Source organism: Protopterus annectens, chromosome 8.part0, assembly GCF_019279795.1.
Source record: "Protopterus annectens isolate FY-2018-M chromosome 8.part0, PAN1.0, whole genome shotgun sequence".
Classification (NCBI taxonomy): domain Eukaryota; kingdom Metazoa; phylum Chordata; order Ceratodontiformes; family Protopteridae; genus Protopterus; species Protopterus annectens.
The window spans coordinates 717,108,543-717,129,550 of record NC_056741.1 but is presented as its reverse complement, the minus strand read 5'-3'; the positions used below and the strand labels follow the sequence as shown (position 1 = coordinate 717,129,550).

Below are 21,008 nucleotides of genomic sequence, written 5' to 3'. Positions count from 1 at the left end.
ATTCAAGTATAGAAGGTGTGGCTGTGATGACAGGTTGGAGTTTGTTCCAAAGTTTGGCTAAACTGCTAGAGTAGAGGGATGAACCTACTGTATCATTATCTTTAGACACTTTAAGGAAAAATGTGTTGTTGGAGCGTAGTTGTCTGGTACAAGAGTATGGAAGTATCAAGTCTTGTAGTGAGGGGGTTTTCATTATTAGCAATGAGGATAATTTCTACAAAGAAAGCCATTTCCTGATCAGCTTGCTTATGAATAGTTATTACCCTAAGCCTCTACTTTTCAGAATTTTCATCTAAGTTAGTGAATCACAGGGGACCAAATTCAGACCAATAATTACACCTGGTTTACAGAAAGCATCCGACCAACAAGCAATTTTGGACCGAGCCCCTCGAACACCCAATCAGAATAATACTACGAACAAAACACCCCCCTGTAACTTATCAAGGCAGCAACTTGGAACGTACCCTTAGCTTCCTACTTCTTATTTGTTTGGACCTTAAACCAATACAAGACATTGTTTTCAGGAACTGGGAAATTACCAGAAGCAGCAAGGATATCACAGCAATTCTGGGAGATGCACCTGCTTACACTCAAAAAAGAATAAAATCGGCCCTGGGGCCTATATAAGCATAGCCAAAAAGGTTTACCGGCTTTCGCCACCCAAGAAAATTATTTTCCTGTGCCCCTGTCAAGCAGTGCAGCAGAAGTGATCCCCGGGGTGAATTTCCTATTTCCCATCAAGTCCTCAAGGTTTTTCTTAAAGAGGCACAAAGAGCTTTGCATGACATGAATGGGTAGTTTGCTCCAGAGTATGGGAAGTCTCTGGGACAGGAATCTATCTCTCCAGAATGTTATGTTTATTGTGGTGACAAGGTTTAGGTCCCTGGAGCGTGTGGTTCGGAGAGATTGGGATTTCTTTAAGTGGAGCATGTCCAAGAGCTCTGGGTTTGACATAGCTTTGTATGTTAAGCAGAGATCGCCTCTGAGTAGGCGATATGCGATGGAGTAGAGATGGAGTTTTTTTAAGAAAGTCTGTGTATGGCATCTGTTTGAGGCTGGTAATCCTCTTAGTGAGGTATTTCTGTGGCCTTTCCAATTGCTGTAGGTGTCTTGTGAGATACATGTCAAACGAGGCATTGTACTCTACTAATGGGTCTGATGAAGGATGAGTAGAGAGGAACAATGACCTCCTTTTTTCTAGCGGAGAACCCTTTTGTGATAAGGTGTGCCATGTAGGAGAGACTACTGTCCACCTGTGTCTCGAGGTCTCTTATCACACTTTCAGTGTTTCGTGAGCTACCGCCTATGTGGTAAGTTCATGGGTACCAAGTTTTTCCCAAAGGGGATGACAATGCACTTCTTGGCATTGAGCTTGAGGCCATGACTTTGACACCAAGCATCTGTCTCTGTGAGGCCCTTTTGTATTATGTCTACATCATTAGGTGATTCTATTATGGCTCCCACTTTGCAGTCAGCTGCAAACTTTGTTAGCCAAAGACCTTCTGTGTTGGCCTGCACTTCAGAGAAGTAGACGCTGAACAGGAGAGGACCCAGGACCGAACCCTGTAGTACTCCAATCGTCATTGGCCTGAAGCTGGACTTGGAATCTGCTACTTTTACTGTGTGGGTTCTGTCAGTGAACCAATTGTTCACCCATCTTGTGACATAGGGATGTATGCCCAGTTTAGTGAGTTTATCTATAATTCTTGACTGGGGGATGGTATCGAAAGCCTTGGCGAGGTCTAGATAGGCTGTGTGCACTACCTTGCCCACGTCTACGGCTCTAGTGACTGCTTCAAAGAAGTCAATCAGGTTTAGTAGACATGATCTACCTTTTACAAAATCAAACTGAGTGGGGTCCAGGGTTTAGAGGTTACCTATGTCTTTGTTTCTAAGTTCCAAGATGATACGTTCCATGGCCTTGCAGACCAGGCTCGTCAGGCTAGTGGGGCGGTAGTTTCTGGGGGTCTGTGGTGGCACCCTCTTTGTGGAGTGGGATAACTGTCTCTTTGCGCCATTCAGGAGGCACATAGCCTGAGGTGAGGCTATGACTGAACATGGTACTTAGGTGGTGTGCCAGTTCATTCTGGAGTTCGTGCAGTACGCAGCGTGGGATGTTGACTGGTCCCATGGATGCTGTGTTCTTGGCTTTGGAGAGTGTGGTCTTTACTTGTTCATCCGTGATTACAGGAGCTTTGCATTCTTCTGGTATTACGATGGGCCGTTTGGTGGGTGAGGGGGGGGGGTTTAGCAATGAACCTATCTGCCAGGATGTTGGCAATATTGGTTGGTTCTGTATATTTAGTGCCATTGTGCTGTAGCTCAGAGCAGATCTGAGTGTTGCCATTGAGATTCTTGACATACCTGTAAAATGCTTTGTGGTTGTCTTTGTAATCAGTGGCAACTTTATTTTCATAACTGGCATTGGAGGATTTTATGAGGGATCCTAGCTTCATGCAATCTCCAATTCCTCCAATCTTGAGATTTTACTCTTTTTTGCAACAGCTTCTTTCTTCTGTTGTAGCGGTTGTTTATGGCAGAAACCACAAGATTGGCTTCCTTTTTTGGAGGATAGCGTCTTGATTCTGTTGGGGATGGCATGATCCATGCATTCGTGTACCTGCTTATACAGTGCATTTGTGTAAGATTCAGCAGTCGTACCTCTATTTTCCATCTGCATGGGTGTTGTTAAGTTTTCCACTTCCATCTTAAAAAGCATGAAGTTGGCTTTGGAGTAGATTTTGACGGTGGTTTCCTTAATGGGGACTGGGGTGGGATATGGATGTCTAGGGTGATTAGCTTGTGGTCGGATCTTACCAACAAGGAGTTGACCTCTGGTGTGGAACACCGATTACCCATATTGGTAATGATCAGGTCCAGGATACTGTTACCCCTGGTGGGACTGTGGGCAAACTGATCCAAGGCGTTAGAATTTATGAATTCCAGAAAACGTTGAGCGAATGAGTTGGTACATGAGTAGTTTTCCCATTTGATGGTGGGGTAGTTGAAATCACCCATAATTAAGGTACTGGGTTGTACCTTAATATTTTCCAGTATCTTAAGAAATGAAGAGTGGGAATCCTGGGGCATGGTGGGAGATCTGTAACAAGCTACAACATGGATTGCAGTCTTGCCCAATGTTAGTTGCACTTGGATAATTTCGGATGCGTTATGTTAAGCAGCTAGACTGGAGGTGTGGATATCCTTAATGAATATGGACACACCTCTGCCTTTAGTGTTTCGGTCCAGGTTAGGTGGCCGAAAGGTGTGGTATGAATTATAGCCTGGTAATGCAAGGGTCCTCTCTGGAGCCTTGAACCAGGTCTCTGTCACTGCACAGATGTCGATGTTCTCCATTTTCAGGAGTGCCTCGAGTGAGTGCAGTGCATTTTGAGGTTTAGACTTCTAGCATTGAGTAGCATTACCCTTAGAGACTGCTTGCTTGTACCTGTTACGGTGGTGAATTTAGCATGTGAACCTTGCCTAAAAAAGGCACTATAGGGATGGCAAGAGCCTTAGCCAGTATCTGGAATCCCAGGGGCCACAGGTGCAGGCCATCTCTGGCAAAGCATCGTGGTCTGTCGACCTTGTCGTCCCAGGCAGACAGAAACTGGATCCCCTTAGAATGACACCAGAAGCTTAGCCAATTGTTGAAGTCAATCATTTTGTCCTTGTACTGTGGTGTCAATCTGGGCGATGGCAGGATGCTACTCAGGGCTAGGGTCATACCTGCCTGGGCTACAAAATCCGAGAGCTCCTCCACATCTCTTTTCATGTAGACCAGGGAGGTACGTCTCAGGTCATTCACACCAACATGGACAATGACAGAGTCATATTTGTACTTGTTGTGGAGTGACCTGAGTGCATGAGTTATGTGGCGGATCCTGGCACCTGAGAGGCAGCTGACAGTATCTTTCTCCTTGTTTAGCCTGGTGAGTGGGTGTGCCTGACTATAGAGTCACCTATGACTAGTGTGTTGGGTACGTTGTTTTGCCTAATGGGCTGAGGTTGAGTGGCACACTGATATTGTGTGTGTGTGTGTGTGTGTGTGTGTGTCTATATATATATATATATATATATATATATATATATATATATATAGACACACACACATATATATATATATATATATATATACTTTTTTTTAAATAAAATGCATCCCTCTCTCTGCACATTAATAATTAATAAAATGGCAACAAAATGAACTGATGATGCTAGTCTAAAACAGCAATTCAAATTAGTGCAGTAAAACGGTTAAATTAGATCTCCAAAATGGAAGCACAAAAACAGATATAGAAATTTGAATACTGCACTTCACTGATACCTTCAATACATTAAAGGCCTACTGAAAATCTGAGTAACATGAAAGATAAAAACACCACAACTTACCTTGTCGCAGCAGAAGTTCATCTCGGAGTAAACAGATATAGTAAACACAACCAGGCTGGGTATAATGGGGAGGAGGAATCATGGGAACTTCCTTAAACAAATAAAAAGGAAGATGAAGAACAGAGCCAACATGCATTTACAATTCCTTCCCAAAAAACTTAACAAACCAGACATGTAATCAAGTCAGAAAAATAAAGTGATTTCTCGACTACAAAATATCCTGTCTTTGCTGATGGCAATATTTTCTAGTTTTACCATCTGGATGCTCTGTAACTCAAAAGCAGTAACAGTACTGAACCTTTAGCAAAATGTAGAATAAAACAGAATATAAGGAAACTAAATTAGACCTTTGAAATACATTCTATTAAATACAGCATAAATGATTAATACAAAAGCAATCTTTCACATTTCTTTATAAGCAGGCAATGAATAACTGAATAACATAGTAAAGGTTTGGATTAAAGTAACAAACACAATTTTAAACCACTAAAACCAATAGTCTTTCAAACTCCCGAAACCACTGGTGACTTGTCAGTGCAATCCACTACTTAAAAGAGCTGTAAGATGAAGTTGTAATGCCAGTCTCATATAACAGAGTTACAAGCACAGCTAACTCGGGCATCTTTTCATCTGCTTTTCTTGTATCATGCAGATACCCCAGCATTATGATGGACTGCAATGAATCCAGCCACTAGAAAGCTACGGTTGCTTATGAAACCCAGGTCACCGGCAGCATGGGCAGACATTTTTCTTGCACATTCATGGCTGACATTCACAAAACTTTAAACAAATACCTTTAAATGAGAACTGTGCTCTACCTGTAAATTACTTATTTTCGAATGAGACTCATTCTGAGCCTTTGACCTTCCCTTGATAAATCTAACTCGGATAATAGTTTTTATTCCTGTTCCTTCCTTCTGCAAAAACTTGATTATGCAAAATTCATAAAAACTGATTAAGCGAAAACAGTAAGTACAAGTGTTAACTGTACAATTCAGTTTATTCCCTTGATCTTCACATCCGCTGTTGCTGGGGATATCTGTTACATCTGGGACAGATTACGACAAGTGCAGCTCAGCTCAAGGTCCATTTTCCAAAATCGATCCCGCATCCTAAGCATAGTTACTTTTGCTTCTTGGATTAGAAGCAGCTTAATGTTGTACAATGTGCAAAAATTTATTTTTTTTAGTAAAATGCAGAGGTTGAAGCTAACAAGCTAACCACTAAGTCCACGTGTTTCCCAGAGCAGTGAACAGTCTTGGTGTCCTTCATGGTGCACTGGCAATCGTTACTGACAATGCAATGCAACTGAGGCCCAGACTGGAGCTCAATGAAAGTCTCTGTGTTTGAGTGTCTGGAGGGGAAGGGGGGCAGGCTGCGAGTAAAAAGTTGTGTGGCAGACTTGGGTGAGACTGCAAGGCAATAACTTGATTAAAAATAAAACAGCATTGTAGTAGTTGTGATTTAAATGTTGTGAGGATTTTGACAGTGTTCAGTTCAGTAGTGGACTGTGCTGGGTACGTTTTTTTTAGTGTGCGCGCATGTGTGTAAAAGTTGCCTCTGTATCTTAAAAAGACAAATATATTGCATTACAAAAAAAACACTTAGTATTGTCAGGAATGCCGATGGTGGTGGAGGTAGTCACAGTGGATAACTGCAAGCAAGGTTGGTACAAAGGCTGGCTGCTTTTTAACAAGGCAAATGCATCAGCATCCCTGGCATACACTCAGCCTTCCATCTAAAACGGGGAACGATGTTTTCAAAAACGTTAAACAAATGGATAAAATGTAGAACACCTACTGACTTCAGCTAGGAAGTTCACAGCATCACTATTTGTCTTTTCATACTTCAAAATAGTTTAGATGAATTAATGTGACTTAATATTACTCAACATTTTTTTTGTTAAAAAATCCTTTCAGTGTTGAACAGTGTGGAACATAGAAATCAAAATGTGGAATGTTCTTCAAAATGAGGTGCAACTGAGAGGTATAATCCTCGGCCTAGTCACAGCTGGGCACTTTCTGACTTCTGATGATAAACCAGGTGTTTGTGGTGGAAATTCAAGTATATTGCAGTACTTAAGTTTTGCAAAAAGAAAGGATTTGTTGCTGAATATAATCTTGTTTCTACAAGTGTTCTATCTCATAAACCCACTTTAGTTTAAACACTACTTTTGCATATATGCATACCTACAAATGTTCACGTCTATGTTTAATTCTCGAATGGCACTTTCATCGAATGGTTATTCAAACACTAACCACTGAAGTTTCTTTTAACCAAAAGGCCATACTCATCATAAAGATTCACATCGAACCATGATAACTGGCCAACATAAAGGAAGTGTAACATAGTACTTACTTATTGGTAACTTAGCTATAAGGAACCCTGCCCTTTCCCCACTGTAGTGCGATCCCGGAGTTCGCATATATAATTAGTGTGTGTGTGTGGGGGGGGGGGGTGAAGCCACCCACAGGAGGAGGATTCGGTGAAAATCGGACACTCCTTATGTGGGGGGCTGTGCAGCCCACACCCCCACTAACTACATATACCAACTCAGAGATCACACTACAGTGGGGAAAGGGCAGTTGTCCTTATACCCAAGTTACAGATAAGTATGTACCACGTTCTGCTTTATGTTGGCTAACCAACATTGTTCGATGTAAATCTTTACAATGATATGGCCTTTTGATTAAAGGATGTTTCGATGATTAGTGTTCCATGAACGTGCCGTTCGATGATTCAACTTAGGCCCAAACATTCACATTCATGACACAGTTTGCGTGCATGAGCAAGTGTAAATTAGTTTTATGACGGTTCCCTAAAATTGTAATTTGGTAGCTTCTTTAACTGACAGTTTTCCAGTTGATGTGAACAGGACTGTTGATAGCATTTTACTGCTTTATGACTGGAAGACTGTAAACAAAAAATGCAGTTTCCAGAACAAAGTTTAGATATGCAGACTACACTACTTTGATGTTGTTAAATTGTTCCGTGGTGTTTGCTTTGACTGGGAAATGTTAACTCCAGGAAACAGCAGACTAAACCACTAAAGAAGTTTAATTTCAAAGAAAATCTCACACACACACACATATATATATATATATATATATATACATACATTAACACACACACACACACATATATATATATATATATATATATATATATATATATATATACATACATAAAACGTGTGTATAAATATACATCTATACATCTACATATATATATATATATATATATATATATATATACACACACACACACATATATATATATATATATATATAGATATATAGATATACGTACATGTGTGTGTGTGTGTACATATATATATATATATATATAGATATATATAGATATATATACATACATATACACATTCCAAACACATGCATCTTAGCAGCAGCTGATTTTTATATGGCCAATAAATTGTGCGAATACATTTTTTCAGTTATCCTGTCAAACAAATGCAGTCTTTCATCCCTTATTAGTCTACTGCCACCCAGATACAGCAGCCAATTTCCCTGACAGAAGTAACTAATTGTTTATGCATCCCCAATTTCCCAGCAGCAGATAAAAAAAAAAATTCCCGCTCAAGTATAACACCCGTGATGTACAGCTACATGCCTCCCAGAGTGTTGACAACTAAAGGAGCAGTCTTTTCAGTATCATGAGTAGCTGTTGTCTGGATACGATATGATCCACTGCACATATTCATTTGCAACCATGACTCCCTGGTAGCCACCATGTTTTAACTTTTTTTTTTGCAAGTTGCTTTTTTACATTTGATACATAAAAAAACTTGTGCTGCTCCCATGCAAGGAGCACCACTTTTTCACCTCGTGGTTAGCCCAAGATATATTAAAAGTTAACTTACTTGTCCTTTTCTGTTAAGTTAATTTATACTTTGGATCAACTCAGAATCACAAGTTAAAATTCTTCACAGTATATTCACTTTTTGCATTCTGCATCACACCAATTCACCCTAGATCCATTTCGCCATATATTCACTTTCCTCTTCTTGCTGTACTATGCCCACTAATTTATATAACCCATTATGTTTTGTTTACAATGCCTCTCCTCAATCTCTCTTGAATTTTTGTTCTGTTTAATATTTCTTTCCATTTCTTCCATTTTCTTTCATTAAATTTGACTCTTCCCTCTTCTATCATTTCTGACTCCCGTTTCATTGCATTGTTCATTAATTCTACTACTTCTATTTATTTTAGGCTCCCATTCCATCCTCCATTTTCCAGTAATTGCTTTCTTGGCCACCATCAGTAATCATCTGATCAAGGCTTTTACGTACCCCTCTAGTCTTTATGAGGAAATCCCCATCCTTTAAGAAACCTCACTGTTCCTAGAATTTTCAAGACTAGTTTCTGCAGCCTCTTTCTAAACCTGTCAAATTTACACCACCCAAATATAAGCTTTCAATTTCCCTTGTGACCTCGTTTACTTCTCCAAAATTCTGTCTACTTCTGGGTACATTTTATTCAATCACGTTGGTACATAAAATATTTGTGCAAGCATTTTTTGACAGATATATGAAATTTCCTTCCCTCAGTCAATACCCTTGGTGCTTCACAAATTTCATTCCACCATCTCTCTTAGAATTTTTCTCCCACCTTTTGTTCTCATTTCTGAATTAACCACACACACACACACACACACACACATTATAATGGCAGTCTGCTCACTAACTTTTCTTGATTTTACCGATAACGCTTCTACGAATAACTGGATTAGCAGTGGCTTTTCTAGTTTTCCCCTCATATTTCCCTAACATTTCTCAATAGTCCCCTGTATCTTAATTCATTTTAGCCTATGTTTTAATCCTCTAATACTTCTCTCCATTCCATTTTTCTTCTGTCTTTCTTTAACTGTTCTCAGTAATATAAGTTTACTTCCTTTTTCCCACCAATTCCTGAGCAATGCCATATCTAAATCAAAGCAGAGTTTCTGGAATCCTATTGGTTTTCCTTTAAAATTCCACCATGCTCCTCCTTTCATTCCCAGTATCCTTTCCAATGTCTCCCCTAGCACTTCTTAAAAGTCCTTTTTCCTCTGCACCTGTCTACAACCTGGACAACACATCTACCCTCTCTTGAATTACTTCCTATTCATCACTAGGCTTTAACCACATACTTTTCCACTTGGCTTGTACTTGTTGTCCTACATGTAATATTGTATTCTGAACTGTAACACATTATAACATTTTGCCAAGTGCAGAAATGGCAATATTCCTATTGCTCCTCTTACCTTTTCTTTCATTTCCCTCCAGGATTCTTTTGGTGACTCAAACTTTTACTGCTGTCCACGACTCCAAGTATCTTAACTTATAATGGCCCCATAAATTAGGATACTGTTGGATGAGTCCTGCAAGGGGGTGTAGTTCACACATACTGCCTTTTACTTCATCCACATTTATCTTACACCCCCTGCTGTTATCTTAAATTCTTTTAATATATATTAAACATTTGTGAGATATCCTGATCTAGGTCAGCTAAGGAAATTATCACATCATCAGCAAACGTGGCAAGCTTTTCTTCTTCTTGTCCCATCCATCCCCTTATCTCTGACTGTCTCAACTTCTGGGCTAATGGCTCCAGATAAATTGCAAACAACAAAGGAGACGGGGACACCCTTTATTTAGTTCCCCTGCCTACTCTTATTTCTGATAAAACCCTTCTATCAGTTTTTATTTTTAATACAGACTTTGTGAACTTCTCCTGAATCAGCCATATGAATTATTGCAGAAGGCCAAGCCTTTCTATAATCATCCACAAATAAACCCAGGGTATGCAATCCAATACTTTTCTGCATCCAGTCTTGCCATCACCAGGGCTTTCTGCATTTCTTCCACTTCTGAATGTATTATATTTACCAGTAATGTATTATCAAGTGCCTTCCTTTCACAACTGATCTAAACAGACTATCTTAGGGAGTACTCTTAGAATGATATTTGCTATTAAGGCTGTAAACATCTTGTTAGTCATGGTTTAACACTATCATAGGCCTGTAAGGTCCTGGGTTTAACGGGTCCTTCTCTTAATTCAATATTACCACAACTACTGTATTTTTCCATTAATATGGCACCTCTCCTTCTTTCCAGTATTTTATTAAAAAACATGTGCCACCCACAAACTACATCTTGTTTTCTTTCCAGATTTCCACTGGCAGCCTGTCCCATCCTGGTGATTTCCCACTTGACTGTCAAATCACTGAGCAGTGTTTCTTTACCTGTTCTGTAATTGGCTGAATTAGCATGTTTTCTTCCTCTTGGTGTTAATCTGTCTACATCTAGACCTTCTAAAAACCTTTCCATAACTATTCACCAGTTTTGTCTACTTCCTGTTCAGCATACAGTTTCTCATATAATATTCTTTAAATACTCCTTTGTCTGTCTGTCCATCTCTCTCTCTCTGTATAGAAGAGTAGCACCTCAGGTCCTCAAAAGCCGAGAATGAACTCAGTGAAAAAACATGGAGATACATGGACTAAGAATAGTTCAGAACACACTTTTAGGAAGAAACATGGGATGGTATTATGGGGCACCCAGATAGTTCTAAAAGAGGACACGTGGGCAAAACTGATGACTATAAAAGAAAAACTTTATTTCACAAAAACAAACAAAAGCCAAATAACAGTTAGTTTAAATGGGGGGGGGGGGGTAGACAAGTCTGTTAATTACAGCATTCAAATCTCATGGATGGGAAGTTTTTTTTTTTCTAAGGTGAGCAGAGATGCAGTTTGATTAACTGATGCTAGGTCATAATCTGAGCAGAAATAAATTACTCATTCACTTCACTGAGCAAATAAAGCACAAATCACATATGACTGAGGATAGATATGGTGATCTGTACACTGACTGTCAAGGGTAGTACTAAGGAGAAACTCTTCTAAATGAAGAGCGGGACTGTTTGGTGGAACTTTACCTAATGACCGCATTCACTTCTGATGCCTCTGCTGGAAGGTCTGGCAGAATCAGCAATCTAAAACACGAAACAGCCCTCAAAGTATAATCAGCTGTTATTCCAGAGAAGGGGACCGGCTTGGTTACAACTGGGACAGATTCTTATATTGCTAGAAATCTAAAAGCTAGCATTGCACAAATGCTGGCCATTCATGGAGTGAAAAAAATTGTTTTGGTCTTCTTCCCTTGAACTCTGTAATGAGGTATGGTAGGATATCAGCAGGAATGTGGGGAAGGTATTGCAATGAGATGGAACATAGCTCTACCTGAAACATTCCCTTGCCATACTGCACTATGCAGAAAAAGGGAACAGGAAGGAATAAAAGTTTTTCAGCAATGAATAGTTCAGCTTATACTATTTGAACAAAGTGTAAAATAACTGGGGGGGGGCAAAGGCACAAAAATCAGGACAGTTTTTAAATATTGCTCTTATAAAGTTCATAGAATAACATGAATTCTGTTAGCATTCATTTTCAGAAGGATATGAAATCTGAAGCTAAAATTATGCCATTATTTAGTAACTTCAATCCTCAGTGATTTGACAGAAAAACAAAAGTTATGTACTTATGATGAACATAAATCTGTGGTGTTTGTTTTCATCCTTCCTCAACTGCTGGGTCTTGGATCTCTCTTTGGCCACTTTTCAGATTTAGGATCCATAGCTCAAGCCCCTCCCCTTACCCATAATCCCCATCCAAACCCTGTATTACCTCAGATCAAGTTTGCCCCCTTATTCTTAGGGCTCCAAAGGACTGAGTACCATAGTATTCATAAAGGGAAACAGACTGGAAATCAAGGTATCAGAATCAAGACAGTAGAAGGACTGTAGCTAAAAACGTACAAAGACCAATAGGGGATATCTCTCAGATCATACTAGAGAGTCATATATAAATCTTCCATAAATGGAAGGGGGAATGGCGGGAGCTAACTGAGGAAGGATGAAAACAGACAACACAGATGCACTGTTATGGCGAGTACATAACTTTTGTATCAAATGCTGTCTTTTTCGTGCAAACCTCAACTAATGGGACAGAGTCCCCAGCTGCTGAACCCCAAGGTGGTCTTCATGGAAGGATATTCTGAAAGAAGGCAGAACCAAATGCCATCCTAGCCCTTGAAAAAATATCCAACTTGTAATGAGCAATAAAAGTATGATAATTACACCAAATGCTAGCCACACAAATGTCATCTACTGAAGTTTTTGCTAAGAAGGCAAAAGAAATGGACACAGATCTTGTAAAATGAGCTCTTGGCGGTCTTGGTAAGGTCAAATGTTTTTATTTGTAAATGTGAGAAAATCAGTAAGTCATCTAGCCAAAGTTACTTTGGACATGGATTGACCCAATTTTGCCTTTGAAAAGGAAATGAAATGGTCAGATATTCTGAAATCTTTAATTCTCCGGAGGTAGAACCTGAGCTGTCTTATGTACCATCCTGTAAATAAAGCATATATCCCCCCTTTGGTGGAGAGTACTGGAAAGAATATAGGCAAATTACAGACTGATTATGCACATTCTCTGAGGCTACATCAGGTAAAAAGGAAGGGCTGGTTCAAAGAGAAACCCTGTATTTATGAAAAATTAGGTAAGGTGGTTGACAGGACAATGACTGAAGTTCAGATATTCACCTGGCTGATGTAATAGCAATGAAAAAAATGGTCTTCCAAGATAAATACTTTAAATCTACTTTAGCCACTGATTCAAAGGGAGATTGTATCAATGACTATAAACATACTGTAAGGTCCCAAAGAGGAGTAGGGTCCTTAACTGGTGGTCTGAACAGAAAGGTTCTCAGAAGTAATGGTTTGCACAGTTTGAGAGAAGCCAAGGAGGAATGATTTTTACCAACATGAAAACTGAAAATAGCAACTAACTGTACCTTGACTTTAATAAATTGCTCCTTCGTGGAAAATAAGTTGCTTAGGTGGGAGACCAGTTGTGGATCAGAGCATCTTTCGGTGCTTTCCTCTCTGGGAGAATCAGGGCAAAAATACTGCTCCATTTGGAATTGTGGGAAGAAGCAAAAAGATTACAGCATGGTTGATTCCACTGATGAAATATCAGCTTTGTCACTGATGGCTCAAGAGACATTTTGCGAGGCAACAGAATAGATCTGCTCAGTTTGTCCACTAATACACTCGACTTCCCCAGAATGTGCATTGCTATTAGAAAGTGATTGAAAGAGATCACCCACTGCCACACACTCATTGCTTCTTGATACAAGGGATAGGAGCTAGTTCTCTGCTGTCTGTTGATGTACTACACTACCAACATGTTGTCTGTCTGTACAGCAATCATCCCCAGTGGAAGAACATCCCGGAAAGCCTGCAATGTTAGGATGACTACGCTTACCTCTAGAACACTGACATGTAGAATGGCCTCTATGGCGGACTATGTGCCTTGAACATTGTGTCCCATGTACTACCCCACCCCCAGCTGGGAAGCATCTGTGGTCACCATGGCCTTGGGCAGGGGTGGAACAAATGTTCAGCCATGAGAAACTTTTGGGCCATGGATCCACCAGGACACATGTTCTTTGCAAATCTGGGTGATTCGAATGGGAAAATTCATGGGTTGTCATCTTATCGACCATTGGATAGACACGGTCCAATGTAGCACCCTCATATAAAATCTTGCTAATGCTACCAGTGTTATGGAGGTGACCATAGACCCAAGGAGCTGTAAAACCAACCTGGCTCGGGTAGGCTGAACAGAAGAGAGATGTGCAGCCTGGTGTTGTAATGTGGATAGGCTGAACTGAGGTAGTCTTTCTATCTGAGAAACTGTATCCAGGTGAGCACCTACGAAATACAGGACTTGAGCGAGAGAAAGGTGCGAGTTGCTGTAACTGATTGTGATGCCCAGACTGAGGCTTAGAAAGAGCAAGTAATCCCTAGCACGAATCAAAAGATGCTTGGTGGGAGCGGTGAGGAGCCAGCTGTCAAGGCAGGGAACCACCCGAATCTTAGCAATCTTAAATGAGCTGCAACCACTGTCATACATTTATAGTGAATACCTGGGGAAGCTGTAATGAGACCAAAGTGCAGGAACCTGAATTGGAAGTGACTGGGCTCCCAGAAAGAAGTGAAAATACCTCCAGGATTGACTATTCTGATGTGATAGTGCATCCTGATGATCTATTGAGCACATCTAATTGCCCTTCCTCAAAAGCAGAAATATGGACTGAGCTGTGACCATTTGGAACGTGAGTGTTTTCCAAACAGATTTAGATGGCTTAAGTCTAAAACTGGCCTAAGGTCCTAGTTTTTCTTTGGCACCAAAAAAAAGAAAAATCTTTAAGTTCCAAACCCTTGTTGGTTTAGTGGGACCTTTTGGATGAGTCTTTTTACAAGCAGCTTATTTACTTCTAGGGCTGCATCTTTCCTTTGGTGGGGTGGCACATTGGAACTTTCCTTGACCTTATTGGGAACAATGGGAAAAAGGAATGCAGTAGCCTTTGGTAATTATAGTCTGAACCTAGACATCTTTGGTGATAGACATCTACACTTCCAGATGCAGAAAAACATCACTCCCTAACTGCATCCAGAGTGCAACAGTCAGTCAATCCTTCAGGAGTGCTGATGAGGCTTCTTGGTAAATGGACCTCTGAAGCCTTGGCTTTGCAAGCCTCCTGCCACATTCACAGGTTCATGGCTGTTAATTAGGCTAATGACATAAGGGCCTTTTTTATGCCTAGCCATGCATCCCAAACCTCTGAAGAAGTTCTGGTACTCTTGATAAGTGTAAGCAGGGGCGTGGGAGATAAACCATTTAGAAGCTGCCTGTGTCCACAACAGAAACAGGTTCCAAGCAAGGGATGAATTTTCTGTTCCCCATCCAACTGTCCAAGCTGCATATGAATTGGTTTAGGGAAGAACTCTGTTTCATATGAATGGGGAGTCTGTTGCACAGAAGGGGTAGTCTCTGGGATACATACCTGTCTCTCCAGTAGGTCCTGTTTATATCACAGGCAAGGTTTAAAACTTTAGAACAGGTAATTCTGGTGTTGTTTGCTTTGAGGACATGCAGGAGGTCCATCGGAGTGAGGTCTGACAATGCCTTGGATGCCAGGCATAGACCTCCACTGAACAACCTATGACAGAATACAAGAATAGAGCAGTGAGGCAGTCTGCACAGGACATGTTATTTGCACTGTATTCTTTTAGTAAGGAACCTCTGTGGATTTTCCAATTGTTGGATATGCCTGGTTAGGTACATAACAAAGGGGCATTGTACTCAATGTTAGGTCTGATGAATACCAAATACAGTGAAACAATGACTTTCTTGTACCTAGATTACATACCTTTGTTTAGAAGTTGCATAACATAGAATGATTTCTTCACTACTGTAGACACATGATGGTCAAAGTCTAAATTTACTTTCTATGTGTGTCCTCAAGTCCCTGACTACTAGGTCAACTCTTACAGGTGTGTGGATGACTTCCCCAAGGACACCATTGTGCATTTCATGACATTTACTTTTAGTCTGTGGCTCTGGCACCAGTTGTTTGTCTGTGTCAGCCCTTCCTGGAGAACATTTGTGTTGGTGGGTGATTCAATGACAGCTCATGATCTGCAAATTTAGTTAGCTAGAGGCCACTGATGCTGGCCTTGACTTCAGAGACGTAAATGCCAAAAAGGAGGGATCCTAGCACCGCTCTCCAAATAACTCTACTTGTGACTGGCCTCTTTGTAGAGGTGGACTGCTCAGTTCTAACTTCCTGGGTCCTGTCTGTAAGCCAGCTGGCTATCCACCAGGTGATATAAGGGCATGTACATAGCCCCTTAAGTTTGTCAACAATGCCACAGTGGGGTTTGTATCAAATGTCTTGGCCAGGTCAAAGTAGGCAGTGTCAACCATTCTGCCCTCATCCATAGCTTTGGTAACATTTTCAAAGAAGTCCATCAGGTTGAGTAGCCATAACCTTGCACTTGATGAAACCAAATTGGGTTGAGTCCAGTGTCTGGAGGTTTCTTATGTCAGTGTTGATCATTTACATGAGAAGTCTTTCCATGGCTTTGCGTATGAGACTAGTGAGACTTACTGGTCTGTAGATGGGCCACCTTTGTGCATGGGGATGACTGTTGCTGTTCTCCATTCATGAGGCATGAAGCCTATCAGGAAGCTACAGTTAAATAGCAATTTCAGAGGCCCTGACAGATCATGTTTCATGCTATTTTGAAGGCATCCTGGGATACTGTTGTGGGCATCATCTAACACTGGAATTCCCCATTTCTGCCGCAGGGAGATTGCTCTCTAGAGGAGTCCTGGGAAAACTCTAGTGACTTTCAAAACCGCATCTTCCTACCCCCCTTTCTGGTTTATAGAAAAGATCCTCTGAGGGGTAGAAAACCACATTCCTGTGGCAGACAGGGTTTTCCCATCCTGTTTACTCCTGGGCAGTCTCTCTAACATTGGGCCCAAACAAAGTCAATCCACCAAAAGGAGCACTGATGAAGGAAGTCTTGAAAGGCTCCACAAAATCACATAACTGCATCCTGGTATGCCTCCAAACTGTAATGTCTGAATCTGCAGCTCCAGAAACACCCTCTGTAGAACTGGATATCAAATATGTGGAGATATTTGAGAGGGACTGAAGGGTGGACAGTTGAGATGACATCTTTCTTGTCCTCTGCAGCCATGGACCTTGAAAGGGACTTGGAAACCTACTTGGTCAAGTCCCTCTGAAACCTTGTTGTGTGTGCCATGTTGTTCAGCAACTGGAAAAAACAAAGGTCATTGATGCATACATTTGCTTACTGAATCGGACAAAGCCATAGACTCTCTGTTAGGGGGATGGACAGTAGAACTTTCCTCAGCAAGTTCCTTTTCATTGTCTTCTGTTGCCACCACCACAGCTTTGACTGTGGAGGACTAACTCCAGTGGGCATGGTCTTTGGTACAACTAGGAATTTATCTCGCCTTTTGAGGATTGGTTCTGCCACATCTGGATCCTTTCATGACCAACAGAAAATCAAATCCGCCATTTCATCCTCCAAGGGGACCACCTAGAAAGCAGATGAGCTGGTTCTAAAAGCCTCAAGAAACAGTGAACTCCTAGGAAGAGGAAGACCAACCACCTTTCTGTCTCAGACGCTCAAGGATTTCCCCGAATGAGACAACCTTAAGGGGTGATCTAGTGGACCCTTCCCCTTCATTAAAGTCAATGTCCTCTGTTAGTGACTCCTGCAGGGAGTCAATGTGCCTCTTATTGAATTTGTGCTTCCAGGAAGCTTCCATGGGGGGGATAATCTGGGGAAGATTTGGAAGTCAAACAAAAACCACCAAAACGAAAAAGTTGTATTACCACGTCCAAAAAACCAATGACTTCAGTTCCAAATAAATAAACTTTTAATTCCACAGCAAGTAAAATAGTGGAAAAGCACAATGAAAATAGCAGCAATAAATTTCAAATAATCCAGAAAAAAATGATGTTTTCCTAGCGCCTCGGCCAAAATAGCCTTTACAGAGTAAAGTGCCTACACACAGCATACCAATTTATAACTTCTTCTAAACACATTCAGTCAATTAATTAATTAAAATCTTAATGCAGCATTGACATCATTTAAAATAACATAACAAAAGTTAAATAAAACTTTGCCAATGGCATTCCTTATTTAGCCCAATGGGCTGTAAAGTATTATATTTCATTATAAAAATAGACTATTTTTTTCTTAGTAAATACTTCAAAAATTCATCATTAGAAAAATATACAGAAACATGTTCCAAAATAGTAACTGCTAAACTATCAATTACCCCATTATGTACTGAATTAAAATGTTCTGCCACAGGGCTAACTGATTCTGATTTTTTGTTTTTTATATCCCTAACATGCTCTTTAATTCTTTCACTTAAACTTCTCTTACTTTCACCTATATAAAAATAATTACATGAACATTTTATTGCATAAATAATGCCCTTTGTAGTACAAGTAAAAACATCTTGTGTTTGAAATTTCTTTCCATTAATTAAATGGAACGTGGGCACTATATATGGACATATGGAGCACTTGCCACAAGCACTAGTACCTAAACTTCTCATACTATTAATTATGAATTTTGTAGGTCTATTAAATTTACTATGAACTAAAAAGTCCTGAATATTACGTCCCCTCTGATAGGAGAACCTGAGTGTCATTCCTGATAAACTAGACACTTGTTTGGTAATTATTTTCCAATATTCTTTTAATAATTTATTAAACTTCTCTGAAAAAACTGTATACCTAGTAACAAAAAACATACTATCATTTTCTGTCATTTGATTATTACCTATAACATTTCTTATATTATTAATCTCTCTATGAATATTGTAATTTTTATAGATTTTCAAATAATTTTCCACTATATTATACTTATCATAACCTCTATTAAAAACATATTCATAGTTTGCATTACTTCTTTTGTAGCTTCATTTTCATCATTACATAACCTTTTGATTCTTAATAATTCTCCATATGGAATAGCAATCAAGGTACTTGGTGGATGACAACTAGTACCCTGTAACATTAAATTTTGTTGATTAAATTTTCTGTAAATACTAGTTTTAACTTTTTCACCACTAATCCCTTCCAAAGTCATATCAAGAAAAACAACTTTAACACCAATTTGAGCCTGATCATATCTAATTCCAAACTGATTACTATTCAAAAAACTCAAAAATTGATTAACTTTTTCTTTACCTTTATAACAAATAAAAATAAGATCATCTATAAATCTAAAATAATATTTAACATTTTTGAAAAAATGAATCTCTATATATATGGGTATTTTCCATATAACCCATACACAAATTGGCATACATGGGGGCAAAAGCTGCCCCCATTGCCATACCCTGTTTTTGTTGATAGAGACTTCCATCAAATTCAAAAATATTATTGCTTTAACAAAAATGAACTAACTCAATAATATAATGTGTTCTTGGACTGTCTCCTAGAAAAAATGTTATTGCTTCCAATCCATATATATGTTTAATATTTGTATATAAACTGGTTACATCAACAACTACAAAATACATATCCTCCAACCATCTGATATTTTTTATTTTATCCAAAGAAATCAAACGAATCTTTAATATATGAAGGAAGCTTAATCACCTCCTTAAGCAATATTTCATGCAAAAGACATCCCAAATTGTGTGTAAAATACCCTACAGCAGACACAATAGGGCACCCTGGGGGCTGTTGTAAATTCTTATGAATTTTTGGTAAACAAAAAAATTTTGCAATGATGTTTTCCTTATTGATAAATTTCTTATATGCTTCAGCAGCTAAAAAGTAATGTAACCTAACCCCTTTATCAATTAACTTACGATATTCTTGTTGAGCTACTTGCAAAATATCATAATTAACTTTCATATACATTTCTGTGTTATTCAAATGTAACATGCACATCTCATAATACATAGAAGAATTCATAACAACTAACTTACCCCCCTTTATCTGAGGGTTTAAAAACAATGTTGTCATTTTTCCCAAGCTTTTTTAATTTAAGCCATTCATTTTTAGTCAAGTTATAATACTTTTCCATATCAAAAAATTCTTGCAATTCTTTTTCAATCATCAAATTCATAGCATTATAAAATTTTTGAATATTCACATTTTTAAATGGTGGCACAAATGTACTTTTAGTAGAAATCTTACTAATATCTAATAAAGTATATGCAATACTTTCTATATCTGATTCACATGAATAAAAACTTTCATCACTAATAGAATCATGAATTTCATCTGATAACCTTATACACAATTCATTATTATAAAAATATTCTTTCAAATGCATTTTCCAAATCAGTCTAAAAAGTTCAGCCTTAATTTCATGCATTCTAGGAAAAACAGTAGGAATATATTTAAGCCCTTTTTGTAAGACACACATTTCATCACTCTCAAATTCATAATTAGATAAATTAATTACATAGGAATTAGATAAATCATGTTCTGTCCATAAAGTCTGCACTTGATGTAATACCTGATCAATTAGTCCATCTGCTTAGTTTGTACGGGATTTGGAAGTCCACTGGGAGTCCTAGATGAGGACGATCTCAAGACTGGAACGGCCCAGCCATCCCGAATGAACAGAATGAGTTGGCTCAAGAACCATGGCAAACAGCTGTGGAAGGGGAGGACCCAAGGGGAGCAAGGATGTTCTATCTCTTGAAGTGAAGAAAACTATCTCCACTGCCTCAAAGGCAGAAGCCAAGGGAGAACCCAGAACTACTCCAGTAGGAGCTGAAGCCAACTTAATAGAAAACATCTCTGACCCTGTCTTGAAGCAGAAGTCAGAGCCAAGGTATCTAATGCTGAGGTTTAAAGGGAAAAGGATGGCTACAAGAATCTCCGAGTAGAACTGCCATCCCCAGATCTAGCTCCAAGGCTATGATTTTGAGATCCCTCCTGTCCCAACAGTCAGCACCGGCTGAATCAAACAAGATGCTGGAACTGAAAAGGCCCAAACCTTTGGGATATGATAAAGACAATCCTGGAAGTCTCGGACCTGATACATCACAAGTCAAACGGTGGACTGGAGTAGAAGCAACAGTAGAGGTTTGTGACAGTCTGATGGAAAACGGAGCAGGAAGAATTCCCAACTGAATTTAGGTATAGAGGAATTTCCTCATTGTTCTGTTCACATCTACTTCGCAAAGGC

The 21,008-nt window shown here is 39.4% G+C and overlaps 1 protein-coding gene across 2 annotated transcripts in view; it reads right to left on the bottom strand.

Moving 5' to 3' along the window:
- The window catches only part of ASH1L (ASH1 like histone lysine methyltransferase), a 3,741,676-nt gene that overhangs the window by 780,346 nt on the left and 2,940,322 nt on the right, over positions 1-21,008 (bottom strand). For both annotated transcript variants that reach the window (XM_044080164.1, XM_044080163.1), the window contains exon 23: positions 4,390-4,480. In XM_044080164.1, the coding sequence (XP_043936099.1) occupies positions 4,390-4,480 (91 nt within the window). The remainder of the gene's footprint in view (positions 1-4,389; positions 4,481-21,008) is intronic.